Below are 24,016 nucleotides of genomic sequence, written 5' to 3'. Positions count from 1 at the left end.
TAGCAGTCAGATATTTGGCAAAATGGGCTATCCCTAGGAGGTGGGAGGAAGACAGGTTACAGGTAAGGAGGTCTAGGCAAAGCGGGCCTGCCCCTTTAAGGTAGTTCCCTCCCCTGCCCCCCCCCCCTGCAGGTGACCCTTGCCCGCCTGCCTGCTTACCCCCCCCACAGCTGGAACCAAGAAGGCTGTGTCCCCCTTCTTCTGGGCGTCCTTCCAGTCCTGCTGTCAGGTAACACCAACCTCAACCCCCTAGGCAATTGCCCTAATCAGACTGCTCCCCTGATCTTAAGCCAGGTCAGACATCTGAGGGGAGCCCAGTTATTTCTTCCCTCTTTCCACCAGAGCGTCCCCCTTCTTGATCACTGATTCCCAGAGCTCTGGCTCTTATTCTGCTGGGACAAGGAGTTGCTAAGTATGCTTTCTTCTCCACACCCCTGGGGTTATCTGCCTCTTTACCCCCTTAGCAGCCGAGGAACACCCGGATCCCACTTTCCCAGGGAATGTGGGGAATGGGGTTGGAAATGAAGGACTCCCAGTACCAGATGTAAGGTGGGGTGTGGTGAGAGGATATGTAGGGGGAAAAGCTGAAATGGTACCAAGGGGGTTAGTGGGGTGAATTATTTAGAAGAAAATGCCAGACTCGGGTTTTTCTTAGCCACGTGGCTTTTCCAGGGGCAGAGGGTGGCCCCTCCCTACTTGGGGGCCCAGCTAAGACTGACCTTTGACCCCACCCCAGAGACCAGTGAACCATTAACTCCTCTCTGACGTGAGCCTTCCCACACTGGCTCCTCCCCTCCCAGACCCCGCCCCAAGGCAGGTGGGCTAGGAGTCGGGAGAGGGGTTGTCCATCCCAGCCTTCCATCTGACGTGGCCTGGATTCCACCTGACCGCCTGGAGGCTGAGGCCCGCTCCCCTTCCCGCCTCAGGAACATCTTAACGTCCACAGTAAGGCCTGCCCAGGACCAGAGGTGACGGCTCTCACACTGCTATAAAGGGTGAGGCCCTGTGGTTTGAGGGGAGATGGAGAGGTGGGGCAGGATTGAAGGGTGGGGTTTTGGGGACAGGATGGGCCATCAGCTCTGGATCAGGTGAAGCAGGCGCTCTGGGTCAAGGAAGGTGTTCTGGGAATTGGCAAATAAGAGGCTGCTCCAGAAGGAGGCAATGGAGAGGGAGAAAGGAGGCTAGAATGGGGGCTGCAGCTAGGTTCTAGGCAGGAAGTGAGGAATCCCCAGGCCTGAGCTGGACAGCAGAGCAGAAGCCCAGGCCTTTCCTCATTCTTCCAGGTCACAGTCCTCAGGATGTTCCAAGGGGAATAGAAGCCCGAAGCAGAGCCTCTAGCCCATTCTCCCCAATAATGGGGCCCCCAAGGAGTTATCTGGTGGCTGGCCTGTGTATGTGGATGACCTTGGGCTGGGTAGGGGGCTCAGCCCCCAACCTGGGCCCTGCTGAGCAGGAGCAGAACCATTACCTGGCCCAGCTGTTCGGCCTGTATGGAGAGAACGGGACACTGACCGCGGGGGGCCTAGCACGGCTTCTCCACAGCCTGGGGCTAGGCCGAGTTCAGGCCCTTCGGTTGGGACACCATGGGCCTCCAGCTGGTCGGGCTGCACCTCCAGCTGGAGACAATTCCACGCACAGGTACTAACCCCTTCCCCCACCCCAAAATGCCACATCCCCCGCTCTTCCCAGGGCTTGCATCAGTCTCCAGTTGCCTAGCTCTGGCTTCCTAAAATCAGATTCCTGGAATTAGAAATTTCTCAAAATCTGACTCCCTGTATTCTTTCATGGTCCCCTTTGCCTCTATTGCCTTTTAATTCTCCCCTCTTCCAAATCCTGGGTCCTTCAACTCCTTGCTCTTAGTTCCAGTGTTCAATGTCTCCAGGCTGACTTGGTTCCCAATCTGTAGCATTTTAGATGTGAGGTGGGGGCCTCCTATAAATCAACAATTCCCAGATCCTCCTAGAACTGACATTCCACGGCTTCTGGGTCCCAGGAACTCCAGCTAGTGGCTGTACCCTCCTTTTCCCCTTAAGCACCCTATGATCCTCAAGGGGGAGTGTCTTTCTTCCTTTAAAAAAAATTTTTTTTAAGATTTTATTTATTTATTTGACAGAGAGAGAGACAGATCACAAATGGGCAGAGAGGCAAACAGAGAGAGAGGGGAAAACAAGCTCCCTGCTGAGCAGAGAGCCTGATGCGGGGCTCGATCCCAGGACCTTGAGATCATGACCTGAGCCAAAGGCAGAGGCTTAACCCATTGAGCCACCCAGGCACCCCTCTTTCTTCTTTTCTAAAGATTTATTTATTTATTTATTTATTTATTTGAGAGAAAACAGGGGGAAGGGGCAGAGAGAGTCCTAAGTAGACTCCACGCTGAGCTCAGAGCCCGACTAAGGGCTTGATTTCAGGGCTCGATTTCATGACACTGAGATCATGACCTGAGCTGAAACCAAGAGTCCAACGCTTAACAAACTACACCACCCAGGCACCCCTGAAGGGCAGTTTCTTAAAGAACATGCGCTAGTCTGACTTGCTATCTCATCCATTCCAGATCACAGGACCCTGAGCTGAGTGTGGATGTCTGGGCAGGGCTGCCTCTGGGTCCCTCGGGATGGGGTGACCCAGAGAAGCCAAAGGTCCCAGCATCCCCCCGTGGGCCAGCACCCTCGGGCCTGGACCTCTTTCACAGGCTTCTGTTGTTGGACCATTCACTGGCTGACCATCTGAATGAGGATGTAAGTCTGGTGATCTCTAGGTACAGGGTAAGGACCATGGGCTTTAGATGGCCTAAAAGGTTTAAAGAATTATTTTTAAAAAGATTTTATTTATTTATTAGAGAGAGTGCATGCACAAGAGACAGAGAGAGAGCAGGGGCAGGGGGAGACAGAAGCAGACTCACCGGTGAGCAAGGAACCCTACGCAGGGCTTGATCCCCAGGACCCTAGGATCATAACCTGAGCCAAAGGCAGACACTTAACAGACTGAGCCACCCAGGTGCCCCTTAAGAGTAATTTAAGACAGTTAATTAAAAAAACAAACCAATCCAGGTGTGCTCTTAGGGTATGTTATTCCAATAGTGAAATGCGGTTCCTCTGGGCTCAGCACACATGAGCCCACACCAAAATCTCCCAGACCTGGCTTAGGGACCACACTGGGCAAAGCAGAGAATCCAGAGAAACAGACCAGGGTAGAATTTGGGGCTGGCTCTCTGGAGAGGAAACCTGCAGGGAGAGGAAGGCTGTCTTCAGTCAGAAAGTGAGCTTGTTTTACACACACCAGAGGGCAGCGAAAGCTAACTCTGAAGCGGGCCTGGTGAGGATGAGCACCCTATCATAGGGGGCATTCAAGCCAAGGCTGGATGAACATGTGACAGGGCTGTTGCAAGGAAGGTTGGATGGCATTTCAAGTTCTTGCCCTCCTAAGATTCTGCAACAGAGGGCTCTAGCCATCCAACCAACTCCATCACCAAATCAACGAAGTCATCAGGGGCTTGGGAGGGAGGGAGATGGTGGCATTATTTATTAGCACCCAATCTGTACTGAATTGAACATTTGCACTGGACTGGATATTCACTAATAGTTAACACATACTGATCATACAGAACTATCCCTACTCCCTGATGCACCTGCTGGGGTGAGCAAAGGGGACCCTGGAGAGACCCAGGAGTCCATGCAATGGAAGGACAGACATTAAAGATCTGAGTTACCGTTCTCAGCGGTGCCCCAGTGTGTGACCTCCAACTCAACTCCCCTAGTGTCTGAATGGCTCCCAGCTGCTGGTCAATTTTGGCCTGAGCCCCGCTGCTCCTCTGACCCCTCATCAGTTTGCTCTGCTGTGTCCAGCTCTGCTTTATCAGATCGACAGTCGTGTCTGCGTCCAGGCCCCAACCCCAACTCCCCCAGGGGATCTTCTGTCTGGTCAGTGAGTGAGAGTGGGTGGCAGGGCTCCTTGAATCCTGGCACAGAGTGGCCCCTTAGCCAAGCAAGGGGGTTCACTGGGGGTGCTGCCTCCCCTTGCAGGGTATCCCTGCCCCACCTTGCTTCTGAGGCCCTCCCTCTACCCCTAACCTAACTTCAGTCCCTGATTCTCCCTAGCTCTGGTTCATAGTGCCCTGGCAATCCTGTTGCTCAGCCTCCCCGCCCCCCTCTCCCTGCTCCTGCTGCGGCTCCTGGGACCGTGTCTGTTGCGGCCCCTGCTAGGCTTCCTGGGGGCCCTGGCCGTGGGCACACTTTGTGGGGACGCGCTGCTCCACCTGCTGCCACATGTACGTGAAGCCCCCTTCAGGTACCCAAGGGCTTCCCTTCCCCTTCCTGTCAGCTCCCACGCTCCACTCCCCAGCCCCAGGCTGCAGCCTACACCTGCCTTCTGATAGAAAATGAATGAAGGCTTGCAGCCTCCCTCACACGAGGGAGATGTTGTAGGTGCACGGGCTTCTGGGGTCTGCCCTGACCCCCCTCTCTGGCAGGCACAAGGGGGGCAGCATGCTGGACCTAGCGGACGACCAGAGGAGGACCTGGCACCGGGACTGTCAGTACTTGGAGGTCTCCTCCTGCTCTTTGTGCTGGAAAACATGCTAGGGCTTTTGCGGCGTCGAGGGCTCAGGCCAGTGAGTGATACTCTTTTCTTCTCCTTCCACCAAACCCAGAATTCTGGCCAACACCAGCCAGGTGAGGCGCCGAGGGTGCTCCTGGAGCTCTTGACATTTGCCTGAGGGTGCAGGACCTGACAGCTAATGGGGTGGGTTGGGGCCCCTCAGCACAAACCCAGGATTTCTGGCCAAAGGGCCCCTCCTCTCCCAAGTTAAAGTCAACAAGAAACAGGGAGGTGCCAACCCTGAAAGAGAGTGGAGAGGCCAAAAAAACACCCGCAAGTGCTAGAGGTGAGCCCAGGTATCCTTTTCCCAGTGAGCAGCCCGGCCTCTCCTTAGCCCCTGGCTCTGCTGCCTCCCCCACCAGGAGGGATACCCTCCCATTTCAGAGATGCTGCAGGCAAAAAAGAAAGGATCTCAGAGTACCGACCCTGGACCTGGAGGATGGCAGTGGGATGGCCCTTCAGTCCCTACAGGCAGCTCCAGGTAAGCAGAGAAAATGAAGAGCAGGCTCCCCGCTCTCACCTGCAGCCACCCGCACTGCCCTTGTCCTTCCTGCAGAGCCAGAAGCTCAGGGCCACGGTGAGCAAGCCAGCCAGCCCCTACCGGCCCCAGCCCCCGCTGGGCACCAAGGCCACAGTCATGGGCACCAGGGTGGCGGTGGTGCCCACATCACGTGGATGGTCCTCCTGGGAGACGGTCTGCACAACCTCACTGATGGGCTGGCCATAGGTGCGAGGGGAGGGGAAGGAGGGAGGCAGAGCCCAGGAGAGGGCACCCAGGAACTAGGGGAGAGGAGGCCCGGTGGCTGTGCTGTTCCCCAGACTGATGACCTCCAACCCTGCCAATCCCAGGTGCTGCCTTCTCCGATGGCTTCTCCAGTGGCCTCAGCACCACCCTGGCCGTCTTCTGCCACGAGCTCCCCCATGAACTGGGTAGGAATGGCAGTGAAGTGGAGTGGGGTGGACTCCAGAAAGGAGAGGCCTCCGAGAGGGGGAAGCTGGGAGCCTGGCAGGTGACGAGGCTGAGAGGCAGCCCTGGCTTATTCCCACACCACCCCTGTCCCCACAGGTGACTTCGCAATGCTGCTCCAGGCAGGCCTGTCCTTCCGGCGGCTGCTGCTGCTGAGCCTGGTGTCTGGAGCTCTGGGACTAGGGGGTGCAGCCCTGGGGGTGGGGCTCAGTTTGGGCCCTGTCCCCCTCACTCCCTGGGTGTTTGGGGTCACTGCTGGGGTCTTCCTCTATGTGGCCCTTGTGGACATGGTGAGAGGTGTGGGGCGGTGCAGAGAAAAGCAAGGGCAGCAGGGAGGTGGGTTTGGCAGGGAGGGGGGTGCCGGTCCCTAGTCCCTCCACCTCCACCGTCCCCTATCCCCCTGGCCTCAGCCACCTGAAAGGGTGCTGGACCCCAGGTCCGGTGGAGCCTGAGAAACAAGGGCCTGGAGGAGTTTGGAGGGACTGCCGGTACTTTCCGACACCTCCCTCTCCTGCTTCGGGGTGGAGGGTAGAGACCAGGCCAGGATCCTGATGTCCTTCCTTTCTTTCAGCTACCAGCCCTGCTTCGACCTCCTGAGCCCCTCCCTATGCTCCATGTGCTACTGCAGGGTATGGGGCTGCTGCTGGGGGGCGGCCTCATGGTCACCATAGCCCTGCTGGAGGAGGAGCTGCGGCCCCCGGTCTCTGATGGCTGATGGGGACCAGCGGAAAGGTTGCCCTTCCTTCCCCCCAACCACAGGAATGGAGGCGGGACACAGGGCCAGTAGGAGCAACAGGATTTTAATAAACAGAACCCATCCCAAAGCCATGACTACGACAGTTGTACTTGCACCAAAACAGCATAGAAAACCAAGATGTGGTGGGAGGAGGGCTCAAAGCAGGTGGGGGCGGGGCAAGAGGACAGGAGCAGGGCCTGGAGGGGACAGGGTGCGTCCATCTGCAGGGAGAGCATTGTGCTTTAGCCCAGGGGGGAGGGGAGGGGTGGGGCAAATGCACTGCAAGGTCCCCACTTTTTCCTGCTGCCCTCAGCACCCTGGGGATACAGGCATCTGGGCAGACCTGCCCTTTATTGCTGCCCACCAGCATTAAACACCCCCGACCCCAACACTAGCACCACAGGCGGATCTGGGACAGGGTACAAGGGCGGGAACGGGAAAATTGCTTAGAGAAAGATTCAACTAGAATCCAGTGAATTGTGCTCAGTTCTCTTTACTTCCTACAACCGAGTACATGGGTCACGGGGTGGAGGGGTGACAGGACATGGAACATGCCCCTCGGTGCCCCCAACACACCCCTGCACACAGGATGGTGGTGTCTGCAGCATCACAGGTCATGCAGGGCACAGGGGAGGGGGGTTCACACACACAGAGACGCCCACAGCGGGTACCAGACAGAGAACACCCCTGAATATACACAGCTGTACACAGGGAACCCCCAGGTCCCCAACCCAACCCTCTCCCCTGTCTTGCCGTCCCCCAGGCCGGAGGAACTGTATTGCTTTGAGAGAGCCACCCTGGGGGCCGCTCTGCCAGGCACCCTCCCCTCCCCTCCCCTCCCCCCCACCCCCATTTTGGCACATCTGCAAGACACGTGGCAGCGAGAGTAGGCACCCTCCCTCCCAGGCTTCTGTGGCTTGGAGCTGAGGAAGGGGGTAGGAGACTCTGTCCTCCATCTTGTCCCTAGCCCTTCCCAAACCCCTACCAAACCCACTCCAGCCGGAACCCACCCCCACCCCCCGAAACACACACATACAAAGCTGAGCTATCCAGGAATACAGGGGAACAAGGAGATTGTCCGGGACAGGAGCGGAGGCAGTCGGGGGAGAAAGGACTGGAAGCAGAGACCCCCACCCTGGTGTGGGGATAAGACTGGCACAACAGCTACTTTAGTGCAATTGGAGAGGGTGCCCAGAGTGAGGGATGGAGATGGGAGGGGAAGGCTCTCCCCGTCTTCCCTGGGGGGCAAAGCCAGGCTCCCCAGGGAAAGGGCCTAGCAGGAGCGAGCGAGGGCCAAGGGCAGATGCTCTCGTCACCCGCCACCCTCTGCCTTCCCAAATGCAGTGACAGTGTCCCCCTCACACCTAAGTGGGCAACAGCAGCCTCGGAGTCAGTACCTTCAAGTAATTCATAGAACAGACCCTCCCCACCCCAGCTTCCTCCCATCTCTGGGATTTGGTCGCTTCTCTAGGGTTGGGTCGGGAGGAGGGAGTCCCCAAGTCAGGCCCTTCCCTCTCCACCTCCCTCTTCCCAGACCACTGGGCTTGGTCCTCAAAGATTCCTTGCCTCCACCCTTGCCCGACCTGGGTCAAGGTCACGGAGGGCTGGAGCCACCACAATTAGAGGGGAAGGGGCTGCTTTGCTCCTTATCCCTCCTTCTTAAAAGGTAGGGTTCAAACTAGGCGGGATGGGGCCCCTATACTGGTTTGCCCCAGGAGGAGGGCTTCTGGGCTAGGGTCTGTAAGGCTATTTTCCTTTGCGGTGGGAAGGGAGGTGGGGATGAACACAGGGTGTGGGGAGAGGGGGAGGAATGGCGGAGAGGGAAGGAGGAAGGGGCCTCCCTGCTGGAGCGCAGTCACTGGAGTCATTCAGACCAAGAAACACTCCTGTGCACAGAATAGAGCAGGCCTGCTCCCAGGCCCACCAGCCAGGCCCTGCCCTCAACTCGCGGGGCCCCTTCCAAGACCCCAGCGGAGGCTTCCGGGGGTACAGCTGCAGAACCATTCACTCTGGCCCCACGCCCCCCACCCCGCCCCCAGCCTCTCCTCCCCTTCTAGGTTCGGGGAGTAAGAAGGTGCTCGGGTGGGCAGACAGCGGTGGAAACAGTATTGAGTTTTCCTTTGGTTACATATTGAAGGCAAAGGTGAGCTGGACTTACAGTCAAAACGGATAGGGATGAGGAAGGAAGAGGGGCCATGCTGGGGTTGGAGAGGGAGGTAAGCCCTCCTCAGCCCCTCCACCCCAAGAAACACATGTCTAAGTGGGGTGGCAGTCCCTCATCTCATCTCTCCCACCCCCCACAGCACCAAACAGAAGGAGAAGCCCCCTCCCCCAGGGGCTGCTCCCCACCCCAACCTGGGCTGTACATTCAGTGGTTTTCAGCAGTCCTATGGCTCAGGGGGCCACGGCGGGGGAGGTGGCCCGTCAGTCTCAGTTGGACAGTGGCAGTGACCCGGGTCTGTTGGCCCATCCTGGGACCCACAGTTTGTGCCATTTGTTTTTCTGAAGGATAGTACACAACCCTACCAAAGCCACCGCCCAATCAGAAACATCTCCCCAAAAATCAGAAACTAAAAACTGGCTCTTTTCAACTCGCCCTCTGATTCACAAGCCTGTTTCCCTGTCTCCTATGTAGCCCTCGCTCTGTCTCCTTTGCTGGGACCTGGGGCTGTTCCCAGGGTCCTCACTTAAAATAGGCCTTTTCTCAAAAGTGCTTATTACTTGAAGCAAGTGCTTTAGAGCTGCGGTGGGGAGAGGGGGAGGGAAGAGGGAGGGCGAAGGGAAGGAGGTGTTTCCTCCCCACCCTACCCCCTTAAGATTGGGGGGCATTCTGCCTGCTTTACTTCTCCACACCCGTTTAAGTCAAAGAGGTTTAAAAAAAAATCTTAACATTAAAATAAATATGCAGTGGCCATGAGAATGGTCAAAACACTTCAAAAAACACTAGGGGCTGGGGAGCCCGGGGTAGGGTGTGGGATTTCCTTTGGCATAAGGAGAGGGGGCTGCTCGTCCTCCACATCTGCCTCCTCACAGCCGCACGAGGAGGGGCAGGGGACTCCCCACGACCTGCCCGAGCACTGCTGACGGTGTGCTGAAGGGGCAGCGGGGGAAGAGGAAGCAGCCAGAAATCTCATCTAGCAAAACAATGGGGCTCCTGATAAATACTCAGATTCTTCCTGTCATCGCCAAACATTGATAAAGGAGAACACGACTGATTCCCCACTGATACCCCGAGAGTCTTCTCTGGAGGACCCATCTCTCTGCCCACTCCCTGCCCCCCTACCCCCCGTCACCTAATTCCCAGCACCAAAATGAGAGGGAGGGGGTGGAATGGGAAGATTTGAGGAGAGAGAGTTGAAGTTAGGGGCAAGCTTTGCAGAACCAGCAGGGTTGGGGGTGGGGGGCTGCAGCCCTTAAGAGAGGTCACATTGATTGTCGTATTGGGGAGGGCAGGGTGTGAAAGGGAGGTGGGCAAGAGGGGCGTCGCAAGGCCCTTTGGCTTTGAAAACAAAATTAAAAACTAAAAGCTGCACAATCCTTCTCACCAATAATGGTCATTTGGAAGCTTTGAAATGGTTTAGGAACTGAGGTTTGGGGGATGCAAGACACAGAGAGAGGGAATAGAGACCATGACAAAAAGAATAAGGACTTGGACAAACACCCCAGGCTTCAGGGAACCAGCATGAGGTATGGTTAAGGGTATCTGTTAGGGAGGGAGGGGTCCCTGGGATGCCCCCCTCTCCCCTCAGGACCCCCTTGGCGAGGGCAGCAAGACTTTCAGGGGACACGACTGAAAAGTGGGTGAGGTTGTGAACAAAGCAAGCGTGGGTGGGGGAAGGAAACTGAGGGATCCCCCGGGGGGCGGTGGGGCGGGGGGTGGGGGGAACCCTGTACTATGTAAACGAAGCCTGTCCAGTTCTCAGGGGACAATACTGATGGCAGCCAAACTGGGCAAGGGTGCACTGTGGGAGTGGAGGGGGCATGACCTCTATTCAAGTTCTGTGTCTTGGCCCCTGGCTGAGGTATTGAGTGTGAGGAAGGGAACACTGGGCTGTGGGAGTGGGTCCAACTGTCCAGGAGGCTTAGCTGGGAGATGGATGGACAGGGCGTTGGAAGGGACCAGGGCCAAATTCAATGCTACATTTAGAGAGAAAACTGCCCCCTCCTCACTCCGGCCCAGTTTGGCTTTTGGGGTGCGACTTTTGGGAATCTTCTCAGTGCGGCCCCTCGCTCAATCCCATCTCTCCCCAAGGCCAGGAGGGCAGGGACCAAGCCTCAGCGGGTATTTATCGCTCCCTAGATCAGAGCTTCATCCTCACACTGGAGGGGAAGCCGGTCCCGAGTCGTCCACGATCCCTAGTCTGCCCTGCCCCTCCCACCATCTTTGGCTTCAGATCAGGAGTGACTGGGGGCGGTGGGTACTCTTGGACATAACGGAAGGTGCGGGCACAGAGGAACTATGAGGTTTGGGGGGCACAGGAGGAAGAACACGGTCCTTCCCTCCCCACACATGCAAACACATGCCTGAAACACACAGGACATACTAGGGCTGTGGTTTTGAAATGGGCAGGAAATTAATTTGTTTCTTTCCCTAAAGGATAAAATGCTTACTTAAAAATTCATGACAAGCCTCAAAGTTAAGGGAGGGGGAGCCAGGGCGGGAATGGCCACAGGCTCTGCCCTCCCAAAAGAAGTGAAAAGAAAGAAGCAAGGTTAAAGTGCGTGGTTAGGGGGCCAGGCCAGCGAGGCAGGGAGTCAGGGAGGAGCAGGCTGTGGGGGCAGAGCCAGCCCTTGATTTGCATATGAGGAGCCAGGGGAGAGTGCAGGATTGGGGCCCAGGTACAGTAGTTGCTGCTTCAAGTGTTTTGCATTTGAACTTTAGGGGTGACAGGGTACAGAAATGGGGAAAAGCTCCAGGCCCCAGTGCTAAATACCCTCCCCCCTCATCCACTAGCTGCCCCTGAAGGGGGGGGGGGACACCCCCAGAGTGCTCACACAGTACCAGAAATTAAGGCTTCTCACTGCTGCGGGGGTGGAGGGGCCAGCCGAGCAGGGAGGCAGTGATGGGTATGGAAGAGGAGGAAGGATCTGCCTGGCAGTAGGGGCAGGGGGACCCAGAGAGGGGAGACAGAGGGAAGGGAAGGGGGAGTTGGCAGCAGAAAGGGGAAACCGAGAGATGGGGTAAAAGAGAGGGTAGCCAGGCATTTAGCAATCATTTGGGGACACTTGGCAGAAGGGGTTGCCCTGGGGGTGCCAAGGGCCTGGGGTGCTCCCTGTCGGTCCCAGACCCCTGCCAGGCCAGGATGGTGTGGCAAAGGGGTGAGCAGCTGCTCCCCAGTGCTTCTTCCCCCCGCTCTGTCCCCCCCACCCAGTCGTGTTCTCCTTTAAAGTGCCCTAAATGTATAGACTTTTTCTAAATAAATAGAATAAGATATCAAGCCACCGGCAGGGGGAGGGACACCGAAGGGGGGCTACTCCGAGTAGCAGCCGTCTAAGCCAATGGCGCCGTGCCGCTCCTGGCTGTAGGGGCAGGAAGCCCCGTGGGGCAGGGCGCCGCAGCCACCCACCGTCTTGGCTGCTGCGATGCCGCAGTTCTTGAGCAGGCTGAAGCTGAAAGGACTGACGGCGTCCTTGGGTGGGAAAGGCTTCATGGTGGAGAGGATCAAGGCCAGGCAGTCTGCCACATCTTTGTTGGGGGCGCAGGCCAGCGCTGGGGTGTGACCTGCAGGGCAGAGGGGGAGAACTGAGGCCTGGGTCCTGCAGCCCCAGAGCCCCACCCATCTTCCCCCAGGCCCTGAGCTCCCCTGCTCTCATCTGTGGAGGGGAGCCAAGGCAGGCAAGCACCCAGAACCATCAGAATTCAAGGCCAATGAGGGCCCAGGGAGCTGACAGGCAGACTGTCAAGGTGGGGGGTAAAGGGCAGAGCACAGGGGACACAAGGCTGGGAGGCTGAGGTGTGTGGGAGGTCTTCCTGAGGACAGTGCTGGGTCTGCCTAGTTTTGTCAGACTGCCCTCAGAGACTCTAGCATATTGGTATTGTGTCCCTGCTCTGAAGAGTTCCCCTGGGAGAAAAAAGACACCCCAGTTTATAGGTTAAGGTTAAGAAGTCACCTCCTGAAGAGTGTCCCTGACCCCAAACCCAGGAGAGGCGGGGGGCTCGGGACCCCACTCACCTTCTTCATCCACAGCCAGCACTGTGGCCCCACGACTCAGCAGGGCCTGCACCACAGAAGCAAGACCATTCCGGGCAGCAATGTGGAGTGGCCTTGGAAGAAAGGAAAAAGGAGCAAGAAATCAGTAGGGTACCATGCTGCTCTTCCTCATCCAGCCGGAGTACCCTGAGTGCTGAACAAATACCGGGAGTTCCAGAGAGCCCCTGGATGGCGGGTGGCTCTTTCTTCACCCACCTGCCTCCCCCAGACAGGAGCCCCCTTCCCCGGGCACTCACATCTGCAGCGCACTGTTGGTAGCATTGATAAGGCCAAGGTCTTGGGTTTCTGCCAGGATCATGAGGGCACATTTCTCATGGCCCTGAGGGAGAGGAACAGAGATGGAAGGGAAGCAGGCAGGCTGCAGAGCAGGAGTTGGGTAGTGGGAGGACAAAGAGCTATGCAGGCTGGACAATCCTGATGGCCGTTCCAGTCTGCCCCCGAGGTGGGCAGACCCTCCCACTGCCCCCCCGGCCCCTCGTCAAGCCCTGCCCCTTACATAGCCCTCGCCATCCCTGATCCAGGCCATACCTTGCTACAAGCCAAGTGGAGGGCAGTGTTCTTGTTCTCATCCAGCACAGTAAGGTCTGCCTTCCCTCGATACAGCAGAAATTCTGCAAGAGAAAAGAGGGCAGAGGACTGACGCCTTTTCTCCAGAGCAGGAGCCCTCCCGGCTCCTAGTCCTCCCATCTGCATCCACTCTGCATGCCATCTGCAGAGAATGAACTACCCAGAGACATGCCTCCTGCTTCCTGAGGCATGCCACAGGCAGGGCTGCCCCATCTTGCAGAAACACAAGGAGAGCTCCCCCTCCCACACACAGCCCCTACACACCCACAGCAGCGGTCTGGCCGTTCTCGGCCGCCGTCATGAGCGCGGTGCGGCCGGTGTGGTCAGTGGCGTTCACCTCGGCTTGATGCTGCAGGAGCATCCGGAGCCCAGATATGTTGTCCGCGAAGGCAGCGGCGTGAAGAGGGGTCCTGCGGGGGAGTAGGGGGTGTCAGGGCAGAGAGGAAAGGGAAGGCTCGTTCGCTTGAGCAGAAAGAGGCCAGAGGCAATCGAGCCTTTTCTCTAAGCCTTCCACCACTCACCGTCCTTTGGCATCTCGGCTGTTCACAATCTTGGCACCCAGAGCTCCCAGCAGCATCTCTGTGGTGCTGTCCTGGTTATTAATTCTAGGGGAGGAGGAAGGGTCAGTAGGAAGGACAAGGAAAATGGAATGCTTGTCCTAAGCCCCAGTCCCAGACGCCCGAGCAGGGTGGAGGTGCAGGAAAGGACTTACACTGCACAGTGCAAAGGAGTGAAGGGGTTTCCCTCCAGGTATGAAAACGGGCTGTGTTCAAGTAACAACTCCAGACAATCTTCATGTCCTGAGCAGGAGAAAGGAAGAGCAGTGGAGGGTGGAGAGGGACGAAGACCACCTCTGTCCGGTGCCATCTTGGGACATCCCACTTCCGGATGCAGCTTAAGCTGGGTCCCTCCCTCAACTCCACAGGGCCTCAGTCTCTGTTCTGTTCTGCCCTCCCCCATCCTGCACCCCGACTCCCGCACCCGCCAAGACCGCAAGCCCGCACCAGTGTAGGAGGCCCAGTGCATGGGCGAGTATCCACTGTAATCCACGCCAGCATCCAGGGGGTCTGTGGAAAGGGCAGCCTGCAGCAGTGTCCGTAGCACGGCGGTGTGGCCGCAGGCTGAGGCCAGGTGAATGGGGGTGCGGCCCTTGAAGTCTCGGCACAGCACAAACGCGTCGTGGTCCAGCAGGGCGGCCAGGCAGTCCTCACAGCCGGTCACTGCCTGTGGGCGACATAACGGTGTGAGGGAGGGCACAGGGCCATTCCCTGCCTCACAGCCAGTCGCCAGAGCTCGCCCCGAAATGAGAACCACTTCCAGGGTGCCCATCGTTGTCTTTGCGCCAACTCTAAATGTTAGGTGTCAGCATCTCCTGCCTCCCTCCTCTCTATGCCAACAGACAAGCAGAATGGCAAGAGTTAATTCTGGCACTCTGGAATAGGGGACAAATGGCAGTGTTGGAAGATGAAGGGATCGAAGCATCCCCTGAGTTGAGGAGGAGACAGCTTTAGGCCAACTGATGGTGGAGAAGGCCTGAGATGGTGGCATCATTAGCCAGGGGCCCAGCACCAGGGCTGGGGTTCCTGAGGCATGGACTGGGTAGTGAGCATGTGGCTGTATGAGATAACAAAACAAGGGAATCGGGGAGACCTGCTACGAATGTCAGGTACTCCTCCTGGAGCAAACACAGTAAGGCCCAGTTAAGACTCTGGACACAAAATACTGGCCCACCTGCTAGACAGTCTGCTGTCCTACTGCTGATGGGTCCTGTGTTCCCAAGTCCAGGACTGTCAGTGAGCAGCCCCACCCAGGAGGTCACTCACCCCACGGTGGAGGGCGGTGCGGCCCCGGAGGTCAGCAGCATCAGCTGTGGATCCTTTCTCTAGCAGCAGATGGACACAATCCACATGGCCATTCATGATGGCCAGCATCAGTGGGGTTCTACAGAGGGGGCAGGAGAAAGGTGAGGGCCCGCAGGGACATGAAAAGCTGCTCCCTGCCCCTGGCCCACACTCACTGTCCATAGGCATCCATGACATCTGTGATGTCAGCTCGTTCCCCACTGTCGATCAGCAAGTGCAGGGAGTCAGTGTGGCCAGAGGCAGCTAGGAGAAAAGGGTCTGGGTCAAGGCACAGTCAAGGGGAAGGAGGCAGCCAGGTCGAGCAGAAAGGACTCAAGGGTGGAGATTAAGGGAAGACCTGGAGAAGCAGGCCGAAGTCTTAGGGGAACAGGAAGCCACGAATCAGAACTTGAAGTTTCCATTCTCCTCGCCCTGCTCCACTCCCAACCCTAGGCCTGTTCAGGAAGGGTCTGGGACCCATCTCCATGCCCTCCAGCAAGGGGAGGGAAGCGCCTGAATGGCGTCCTCACCAGCAGCGTGCAGGGGCGTCCACTTGCGTCTGCGCTCCCTGACAAGTGCGGAGGCGCCGTGGGCCGTAAGTACCTCCACACACTCGGTGGAGCCCCGCTCGGTGGCCAGGAAAAGCGCGGTCCGGCCCTTGTGGTCCCTTACATCCAGATTCACCAGCGTCTCGGCCAGTGTCTTCAGGGCTTCACAGTGACCGTTGTAGGCCTGGGTGGGGCAGTGGGGGGGTCCAGGTAACCGATGGATACAGCTTGGGACACTGTCCCCACTCTGCTCTTGAGCCCCATGGGGAAACTCCAGGCAGCAGTCCCTGCCACGAGCTCAGGCCCCTCAGACTCTCGACTTGTACCATGCCCAGCCCTCCCCAGACCACTGCCTGTTTGCCACATCCCCACAAGAAGGCAGAAGCTAGGACAGATTCCCAAGTGCTCATGCCTGTGTGTGGGTCTGGGGCAGGGAGGGTCAAAGAAAGCAGGGGGAAAGGACTGCAGACTCACAGCTAAGTGCAAAGGGCTGACTGGAATGGTGCTCTCCACATCCTCCAGGCAGTTAAAGGACATTTCTAAGAGCTGCAATGGACAGGAAAGTAGGGGCAGAGGTTCTGGAATTTCTAAGATGTTATCCCTCCACCCCCACAGTGACCCCCGAAGCCCCTGGCGCTAGAGACCACATCTGAATCAACCACCCCTCAGTTTCAGAATCCACAAACACAAAGATGACGGTGTGCCCTGCCCCTCTCCTCTACTCCTCGCCAGATCCCGCACATACCAGTTCGAGGTTCTGTCTGTTGCCGTAGGCGGCTGCATAGTGCACAGCTGTGTAGCCCTGCCTGTCCCGCAGGGAGGGGTCTGCACCGTTATCCAGTAAGAACTCCAGACAGCTGGGGGACAGGGGCACACTGTGAGGCAGGGACAGGCCCAGCAGGGGAGGGCCCAGTTGTGCAAAGTGCAGAGGAGAGGGGGAAGGGAGCCCCTCCAGGCCAAGCTGCCCAACACCAGTCCTCTGCTCCATGGAGGCCAACTCCTGCCCATTCGACCCTGGCTCCAGACCCACCACCTCTTTCACATCAGCCCTACTCTGGCTTTGATGCCTTCCTTTATCCCTGGAACGCTCTCCTGGAGAACCTAGAGCATAGTTATTAGTTACCAACACTTCCCACCCACCTCCACACACGCTGACCTCCTGTCTGGAATGCCTTCTCCTTCCAACATCTCTGAAGAAGTCCTACTTATCCCAAGCTTACTCCTAGCCTCCTCCCCTTTGTGAGGCCTTCCCCAACCTTCCCACTGAGGTGCCTCTTCCTCTGTACTCCCTTGGCCCCTTCTCAGAGGATCAGCTTAGAAGTACTAGCAGCAATAATAATAATCAGCACTTTCTACATGTCAAGCACTGTTCTAAGCACTTCAAGTGTATGAAATCGCTTAGTCTGCATCACGCTCTCATGGTCTTATTCTTATTCCTATCATAGTTAAGGAAATTGAGGCACGGAGAAGTTAAGTTGCCAAAAGTCGCACAGTTGAGTTTCTTGGATTGGAGTATCCTTCTTTAAAGAAAAACAACCCTTTCATTTCAGAACACTCATAGATTTACAGAAAGACTATAAAGATAGTCTAGAGTTTCCACATGCGCTGCACTATTCTCCCTACTGTTAATATCTAACATTAGAATGTGTAAATGCCCTTTCATTTTTATTTCCCAACAGCTTATTCGTTTTCAAAGGGTAGAAATTTGAGGATTTTTTATTTGTTTGTTTGTTTGTTTGTTTGTTTTGGAGAGTAAGATGCAGGAAGGAGCAGTGGGAGAGGGAGAGAGAGATTCTCAAGCAGGCTCTAAGCCCAGCTCGGAGTCCGACGTGGGGCTCGATCTCATAACCTTGAGATCCTGACCTGAGCCAAAATCAAGTCAGATGCTTAACTGACTGAACCACCCAGGCACCCCAAGAGTAATTCATCTTTTATCCTTGTACCTATCACAGTACTTAGTATCTAATAAGTAAATCCTCAATTCTTCCAGAATAGATAAGTGATTTGGTGTGTTTAGCTCATCTGATTCTCTCAAGAAGACCAACCATTCCCTGAGAGAAGGAACTAGGTCTCCTACTTTGGTTTGTACCCACAATACTTAGTCTAGGACTGGGTTCAGAGTGCACCCAATGTACTGCAGGTGGCCCAGCTGCCAGCAGCGGAAGTGAGAGTGGGATCCAGAGTGGTTGGGAATGTGGCTGGGCCATAGCCAAGGCCACTGGGACAGCACATCCAGGGGCTCTGCTCAACTACTCACAAGAAGGCCTCCTTCCTGCGGGACTCCTTCAGTGGCTCGTCCTCTTCAGCATCGTGGCTGGAAGATGAGTGAGGTTCCGCTCTGGGGTACAGATAGTGAAGTCAGGGGAGGCTCAAGGAGGTGAGTGGAGCTGAGAAGGCCAAAGTGGGACTCTCACCTCCGGTAGGTGTCAGAGGCAGCGGCATAGTGGAGCGGAGAGCAGCCTTTACAGTCGGCCTCATTGACGCCCGCACCAGCCGTCACCAGCGTGACTGCACACTGGTAGCTGCCGTTGGCGGCTGCGTAGTGCAGTGGGGTCCTGTGGAGAAGGCAAGGAGGGTGGGTGAAGAGCCGAGGGCAGACCCAAAGGCAACCAGAGTTGCAGCGTGCAGCTGCTCTGTAGTACTCTCCCCACTTAGTCTCCAAGCCCCTACCACTCCCTCTGTCGTCTGTCTCTCTTAGCTGACATTCCTCACATCTACTGCTGCGTATCAACACACCTTCCAAATTTGTCTCTCCTCCTCAAGTCAGCTCCACTGCTCAACAGCAAATTAAGACATTCAACGTTCCTAAAAGGAAAGAGGATGAGGGTTAAGAGAGCGAGAGGCTCAGAGAGAAGCCACAGGCACAGGGAGAGGCTGAAAAAGGATAGCGCCGCAGACGGTTCTTTCTGCTGTTGACTGCTCGCACTGTGACAGGGGAGACATCTGGGCAGAGAGAAGGGCCCACACTCTTGCCCAGATCTCAGTGCCTGGGAGACAGAAGAGAACTCACCCTCCAGAAGCAGCAGCATGAAGACAGGTGCGGCCAAGGTTGTCAGGCGTATTGATGTCAAACCCAGCTGAAAGCACGTGCTCATTGCTGAGTGAAGATACAATGCTATACAGCTGACCTGCAGGGCCGGAACAGCCACGGATCCCATCTGAGGGCCCTGACCAGAGGGAGAGGCCTGCACCCACCTACACACCTGCCCAACCCCCCAACCAGTCAGCACATACCTGAGGAAAGAAGCTTACGACAACAGTCAGAGAATCCAAAGAGAACAGCTAAGTGCAGAGGGAACATGTCGTGAATGCCGCGCCTGGGGAGAAATTGAGGGACTCGGTCCTTAGGTCCAGGAGAGACTGGTTATAGACCTCCTTTCTGTAGGCCCCCTCCCACTAGCTCAGGAGATGGTGGGGTTCAGCAAGCTTCCTTTTGGCAGCTGGCAAGCTTCTTTGTGCCTCCACGTTTGACATGAGAAGCCTGTACAGATCCAAAGGACCCCAACTCACCGGGCGGTATCCGCGCCATTGGTCATGAGGGTGCTGATGAGCAGCTCGTGTCCATAGCGAGCAGCCACGTGCAGTGGCGTGTTCCCAAATTTGTCGGCACAATCAATCTCGCTGCCTGAGAGGGGAAGCACACAAACTCAGGCTGACCTTAGGCTCCAGGCCACTCACACCACCAAGCTACCATGTGAGTGCTTGGTTCATGCCGTGTCCCAGGCCAAGCCTTCCACAGGTGTTAGTTTGTTTGTAAGCCTTAAGGACAGGCAGACCAGGGCCATTTCCACAGATGCCTTGCTCAGAACTCCAGGTGCTCATCCTGGCTGGAAGGGGGTGTGGGAGGTGGAATGAGGAAACAAAGGGGTTTCTAGGGATGAGTTCTCTGGGGAAGTGGGAGAAGAGAGCACAAAGTCCCCCAAGTTCATACCATTCTGGATGAGGATCTGGGAGCGGGTGAAACGACCATGGATGGCAGCCATGTGCAGAGGACTTTTCCCTTCCTTGCTCTGTGAAAATATGGCAATTTTTTTGTTTTCAGCACAAGGCACTGAGAAGGCCCCATTCCCCTTTCAAAAGGACACATCTCTGAGGATGGACTAGTCTTGTGGACATCTGCTCAGCCCATACTCTCCTGGCAAGGTCTGATCAACCTAGGAGGCAAGTGACGATTCCCCAGAGTTATCCACAGGGGAAGATATGGTCAGGACCCCCAGAGCCAGATTCCTCTCCCAGCACTCCCAGAGCTAGGCTATGGCGTCATCCCTTCAGGCACCTGGTAGTTGACATCAGCCCCATTATTGACCAACAGCTCCAAGCAGAGAGCGCCATTGGTAGAGACTGCAGCCACGTGCAGTGGCGTGAAGCCCTTGTCATTCGGCTGGTTGACATTGGCTCCTGCATTCACCAGCTCAATGGCCACAGCATCCTGGCCCAGGTAGCAGGCGATGTGCAAAGCTGTGTTTCCAAAAGCGTTGGGCTCGTCGATCTGGATTTCCAGGGGTGCAGATAAGGGCACAGGGAAGTATCAGTTTAAATAAAATGGAAGCCAACACAGATAGCCTAGAGAACCCCAGAATTCCAACAACCTCCCAAGATACCTCAGGATCCTGACTCAATAGACCGAGCCTATTCCTTACAGCAAGCGCTATTCACTGTGTTTCACTGTATCCTGCTGACCTCCCCCAACCACTCCAACAATCCCAGCACCTTACGTCTCTACACACAGACTCCGACGCCCAACTCCCTGTCCTTAGCACCCAGCCTCCTGGGCTCAGCACCCTGACCTCAGCCCCCATCCGGAGCAGGTACTTCACCACTTCAATCTGGCCACTGGCCGCTGCTGTGTGGAGCAGCCCATAGCCCTTGCGGTCCTTGCAGCCGAGGTCTGCTCCCCGTGCCACCAGCAGTTTTAGGACCTCCAAATGCCCTAGAAAGAAAGAGGAGGCTCTCAAGGGTGTGGAGGGTGAACTAAGACCCCAAGTGCCTCTCTCCAAAGGCTGCAATCCCCATCCCTGCCTTAGCAACCCTAAATGTCAAATTCCTCCTCTTTCCATGAACCCTTTCTCACCCAGAAAAGCTGCCCAGTGCAGAGGCTGCCGCTCCTTTTTGTCACAGACATTCAGGCTGGCTCCCTTGTTCAGGAGCAGGTTCACCGTCTGTATGAGGATATGAAAGACACCTGCTCAGAGCCAGGTTCATGCTTTCAATGTACCTAAGGGCAGAAGCCTCAGTTCCTGAAAAGGCTGAGGCAGCCAAATGTCTTTGTTCTTGAACAGAACAATCTGGAGAACTAAAGGGAACAGAGGAAGCAGATACTAAGAAGGAGATCCCATACATATTTGGAAATTTGAGGGAAATTTGAGGGAGTGTCTTCCTATGATCTGCCGGTTCTTAAATTCTTTTGAAAAATTTCTAAAACATTTTGAAAAACAGGGACACTCACTTTTCAGAAAGAGGCATGCATATAAACATTTTCCATCCAACTTCAGAGAGTTTACCTTGGACTTAAGTCCAAGTCAAGAATTTCAATCTAACCCAACCATTCATTTGATGCTCAAGCCCAAGTGTCTATCCAGGCTGCTGTTCCCCAGACCTGATGGCCCAGAAGCAGAGGAAGGTAAGTGGGGTGGGAAGGGAAGGGAAGGGTCAGGACAGAATGGGACGGGGCTCAGCTGGGTATGGATTGGAGCAGTCCCTACCTCCAGATGCCCACTATGCACTGCATGGTGCAGGGCACTGCGCCCACTCCTGTCGGCCACGTTGAGGCTACTCAACAGGGGTGCCAGAGCCTCAGCACACTTCGTGGCCCGGTTGGCAGCAGCCACATGCAGTGGTGTTTGCCACAGCTTGTCCCGGGCATTCACATCTGCTGAATGTGCCAGCAGCAGTCCCAGCACCTTCTGTAAAGGAGCAGGGGATAGGAGAGAAGAGAGAGGGGAAGTAGAAGGTAAAACAAATGGAGGGAAGAACAGATCAGCATGGCACATGTGGCCCCATGGAATCCCCCCATAATCCCCATCCCCCAGCACAGAGTCTCTTCTCATTTTTCCAACATACGTAGCCTCTCAACCTCTACTTCCCATCTTCTGGATTTTTTTTTTTTTAAGATTTTATTTATTTATTTGACAGAGATCACAAGTAGGCAGAGAGGCAGGCAGAGAGAAAGAGGGGAGGAAGAGGCTCCCCGCTGAGCAGACAGCCAGATGCGGGGCTCGATCCCAGGACCCTGGGATCATGACCTGAGCTGAAGGCAGAGGCTTTAACCCACTGAGCCAGCCAGGCGCCCTCCATCTTCTGAGAGTTTAAAATCTTCCCTACCTTGCTGAAGTCCCCTCCTCTTCCTCAAGCCACCTGGTATCACTCCCTAACGCAGACCCTGAAAATCTTCACCCACACATATAGCTACGACCAAGCAAATCCACATATACAGAGAATCCCAATCCCTCATACTTTTCACTAGGAAAAAATACACACTCCTGCTATGTTGCCCCAAATGCCCTCCTTCAGTCCTTCCACAGGCACAAAAATAATTTCCGTTACTTCAGTAAGCAAACAGATGCTGGTTCCTCTCTAAAACTTAGGCTAAAGGGTCCCTCTTAATCACAACCCACCACATTCCCATTGGTCCCCCATTCCCTTTGGTCTTAGTCTCTCCCCTGGTAGTTGGAGCCAGGGAACTGACCATAGAATCAAGGGAGAGGTCTCCTTACCTCCTCCCCCACACCCCACCTGTTCTCTTCAGGGTTGCTGGACCCAATTGATGAGGCACGTTTGACCTCTGTGCTGTCAACTTTCATGCTGCTTGAGAGGCAGGGATGCAACAGATCACCACCCTCAATCCCTCCATCACAAGGTAAGAAATCTCAGTGCCCAGAGGGGTATCAGACTCCAAGGTGGCCCCCCAGGGAAGGATGAGTCACTCAGGCCTGGCAGCAGGGCCCCCTGCAGTCTGCCAGCCCAGTGTTAAGCTCTCCCCTGACGTCACATCAGCTGGCAACACTCAGCCCCCCTTAGCAGCCAGTTCTAGGGGTAAGAAGGAGGGGCCAAGGTCTAGTCTCCTGACCTAGGGATAGACCAGCTTGTAAGCAGACAGCTGAGGCTCTCTGATCCTTAACTTCTACCTTTAACCAACTCATCCTCTCTGAAAGGGTGAAAGGGCAGAGGAGGCCAATACCTCATTTCGGGAAGCAGCAGCACGATGAAGAGGGGTCAGCCACAGTGTGTCCTTAGCATTGACATTAGCACCTGTGGAGATATAATTTCCTCTTTGGGTGGGAAGTGGACAGCAAGTAGGGAAGGAAGCCAGTAATCAGGCTAAGGAATATGGATAGAGATGAAGCCTCTCCCAGAACAAGTACCAGGGAACAATTATTGGATGGGCGGGGGGAAGCTCTTCCCTCAGGTCCCCTCCCTAGGTGCCACACCTTCCAGCTCCCCACTTTCACCTGACATCAGTAGCAACTGGAGGATGGGGACATCGCCTACATAGGCAGCAGCATGCAATGGGGTCCGCCTCTCTTGGTCCTGGGAAGGCAGAAAAGAGCAGCAGCTGTGCTGGAGGGTGAACTATCAAGGACCCCAACCCAAGTCTTAGAGCTCCAGGCCTTTCCCCACCTCTTCCCCTAGGTTCTGCAGGCTCCTAAATCCCTATCCTAGGTCAAAACAAGCACCTAGGGAGGGTGGAGTCAGGGAGTCAGGGGGTCAGGGCCAAGGGGCTGTAAGGCAGGCTCCTTCTTCCAGGAGGGGTGGGGGCGCTGCAGATACTGATGGTTCAGAAAAGAACACCGTTTCTGGGCATCCTCAGCTCCACTGTTCTATGCTTCAAGCCTGACCTGCTCTCCATCTCCAAATGTAGAGCAGGCGCCCATCCCTGGGTAGAAAGAGCTGTGGCCTCTTCCGAGCCAAGGAGCCACGGAGCCGCCCCACAGGTTGGGAGGGGTCCAGAACACCAGGGCCCAGATTACTGGCTCCCCATCCTCCCTGATCCCAACTCACCAGTACATTGATGTTCTCCTTCTGCGAGAGGAGGGAACGCACTTCCTCCACATCTCGGCTAAAGATGGCCTGGACCAGGGGCGGCTGCAGGAAGAACCGGCGTTCAGAGAAAGCGGGCCGGAACGGAACCAGCGGTGGGGGGCGGGGGACACCTGGCTTGATGAGGGGCGTTGCTGGAGGGGCTCCGCTCTGGGGTCCTGGCTGCAGAGGACACTCCCGCGGCATGTTGGCCGGTCGCCAGGCCCCCAAGGACACCGGCTCGGTTGAGGGGAGCACGGCGTGGGGCGGGGCGGGAGCAGCGGGAGCCCCGGGCTCGGGCCCAGCCTAGGCCGCACATCCCCGGGCTCGCGTGGCGGCGGCGCCGGACCCTGGAAGGAGGAAGCGGGCAAGAACAGAAGGGCTGACCTGGTCCGTGATGCTGAGGATCCCCATGGCCCGGCCCGGGCTCCGTCCGCATCGAGCTCCCGGCGGCGGCGGCGGCGGCTCCACCGGGGACACGGGGCGGCCCAGGCGGCGGCTGCGGCGGCGGCTGCGGGGAGAGCGCGGCCCCGCCT

At 56.4% G+C, this 24,016-nt stretch overlaps 2 protein-coding genes across 7 annotated transcripts; one reads left to right on the top strand and one right to left on the bottom strand.

The window, feature by feature from the left end:
- Window positions 1-115: 115 nt before the first annotated feature.
- Window positions 116-6,388, top strand: SLC39A5 (solute carrier family 39 member 5). 5 transcript variants are annotated; one of them, XM_059184980.1, is made up of 13 exons: window positions 146-229; window positions 343-412; window positions 927-995; window positions 1,284-1,638; window positions 2,552-2,735; window positions 3,755-3,917; window positions 4,095-4,264; window positions 4,466-4,606; window positions 4,978-5,074; window positions 5,150-5,320; window positions 5,443-5,523; window positions 5,660-5,850; window positions 6,132-6,388. In XM_059184980.1, exons 4-13 carry the CDS (start codon window positions 1,355-1,357, stop codon window positions 6,273-6,275), a joined length of 1,626 nt encoding a protein of 541 aa, XP_059040963.1. In that variant the 5' UTR covers window positions 146-229; window positions 343-412; window positions 927-995; window positions 1,284-1,354; the 3' UTR covers window positions 6,276-6,388. The 5 variants fall into 5 exon arrangements, with proteins under 5 accessions (XP_059040966.1, XP_059040961.1, XP_059040963.1 ...); XM_059184983.1 differs by lacking the exon at window positions 343-412 and having other exon boundaries at window positions 116-229; window positions 5,660-5,760; XM_059184978.1 differs by lacking the exon at window positions 343-412 and having other exon boundaries at window positions 117-229.
- On the bottom strand, window positions 2,734-24,016 carry ANKRD52 (ankyrin repeat domain 52). Of its 2 annotated transcripts, XM_059184976.1 has the most exons (29): window positions 23,868-24,016; window positions 23,463-23,546; window positions 22,913-22,991; window positions 22,642-22,712; window positions 21,167-21,367; window positions 20,536-20,623; window positions 20,252-20,394; window positions 19,741-19,953; window positions 19,396-19,474; window positions 18,975-19,089; window positions 18,699-18,781; window positions 18,475-18,592; window positions 18,201-18,269; window positions 17,879-18,019; window positions 17,722-17,802; window positions 16,210-16,321; window positions 15,939-16,010; window positions 15,447-15,648; window positions 15,093-15,180; window positions 14,899-15,016; window positions 14,080-14,299; window positions 13,788-13,875; window positions 13,597-13,680; window positions 13,340-13,485; window positions 13,037-13,119; window positions 12,745-12,827; window positions 12,470-12,561; window positions 11,864-12,018; window positions 2,734-3,221 (listed from the first exon to the last, which is right to left on the bottom strand). In XM_059184976.1, the coding sequence occupies exons 1-29, from the start codon at window positions 23,892-23,894 to the stop codon at window positions 3,099-3,101; spliced, it is 3,258 nt and encodes a 1,085-aa protein (XP_059040959.1). In that variant the 5' UTR covers window positions 23,895-24,016; the 3' UTR covers window positions 2,734-3,098. The 2 variants fall into 2 exon arrangements, with proteins under 2 accessions (XP_059040959.1, XP_059040960.1); XM_059184977.1 differs by lacking the exon at window positions 2,734-3,221 and having other exon boundaries at window positions 8,380-12,018; window positions 23,868-24,015.

Source organism: Mustela lutreola, chromosome 8 (genome assembly GCF_030435805.1).
Source record: "Mustela lutreola isolate mMusLut2 chromosome 8, mMusLut2.pri, whole genome shotgun sequence".
NCBI lineage: Eukaryota > Metazoa > Chordata > Mammalia > Carnivora > Mustelidae > Mustela > Mustela lutreola.
The sequence above is the reverse complement of the archived record's forward strand: the minus strand, read 5'-3'. Positions and strand labels throughout refer to the sequence as shown.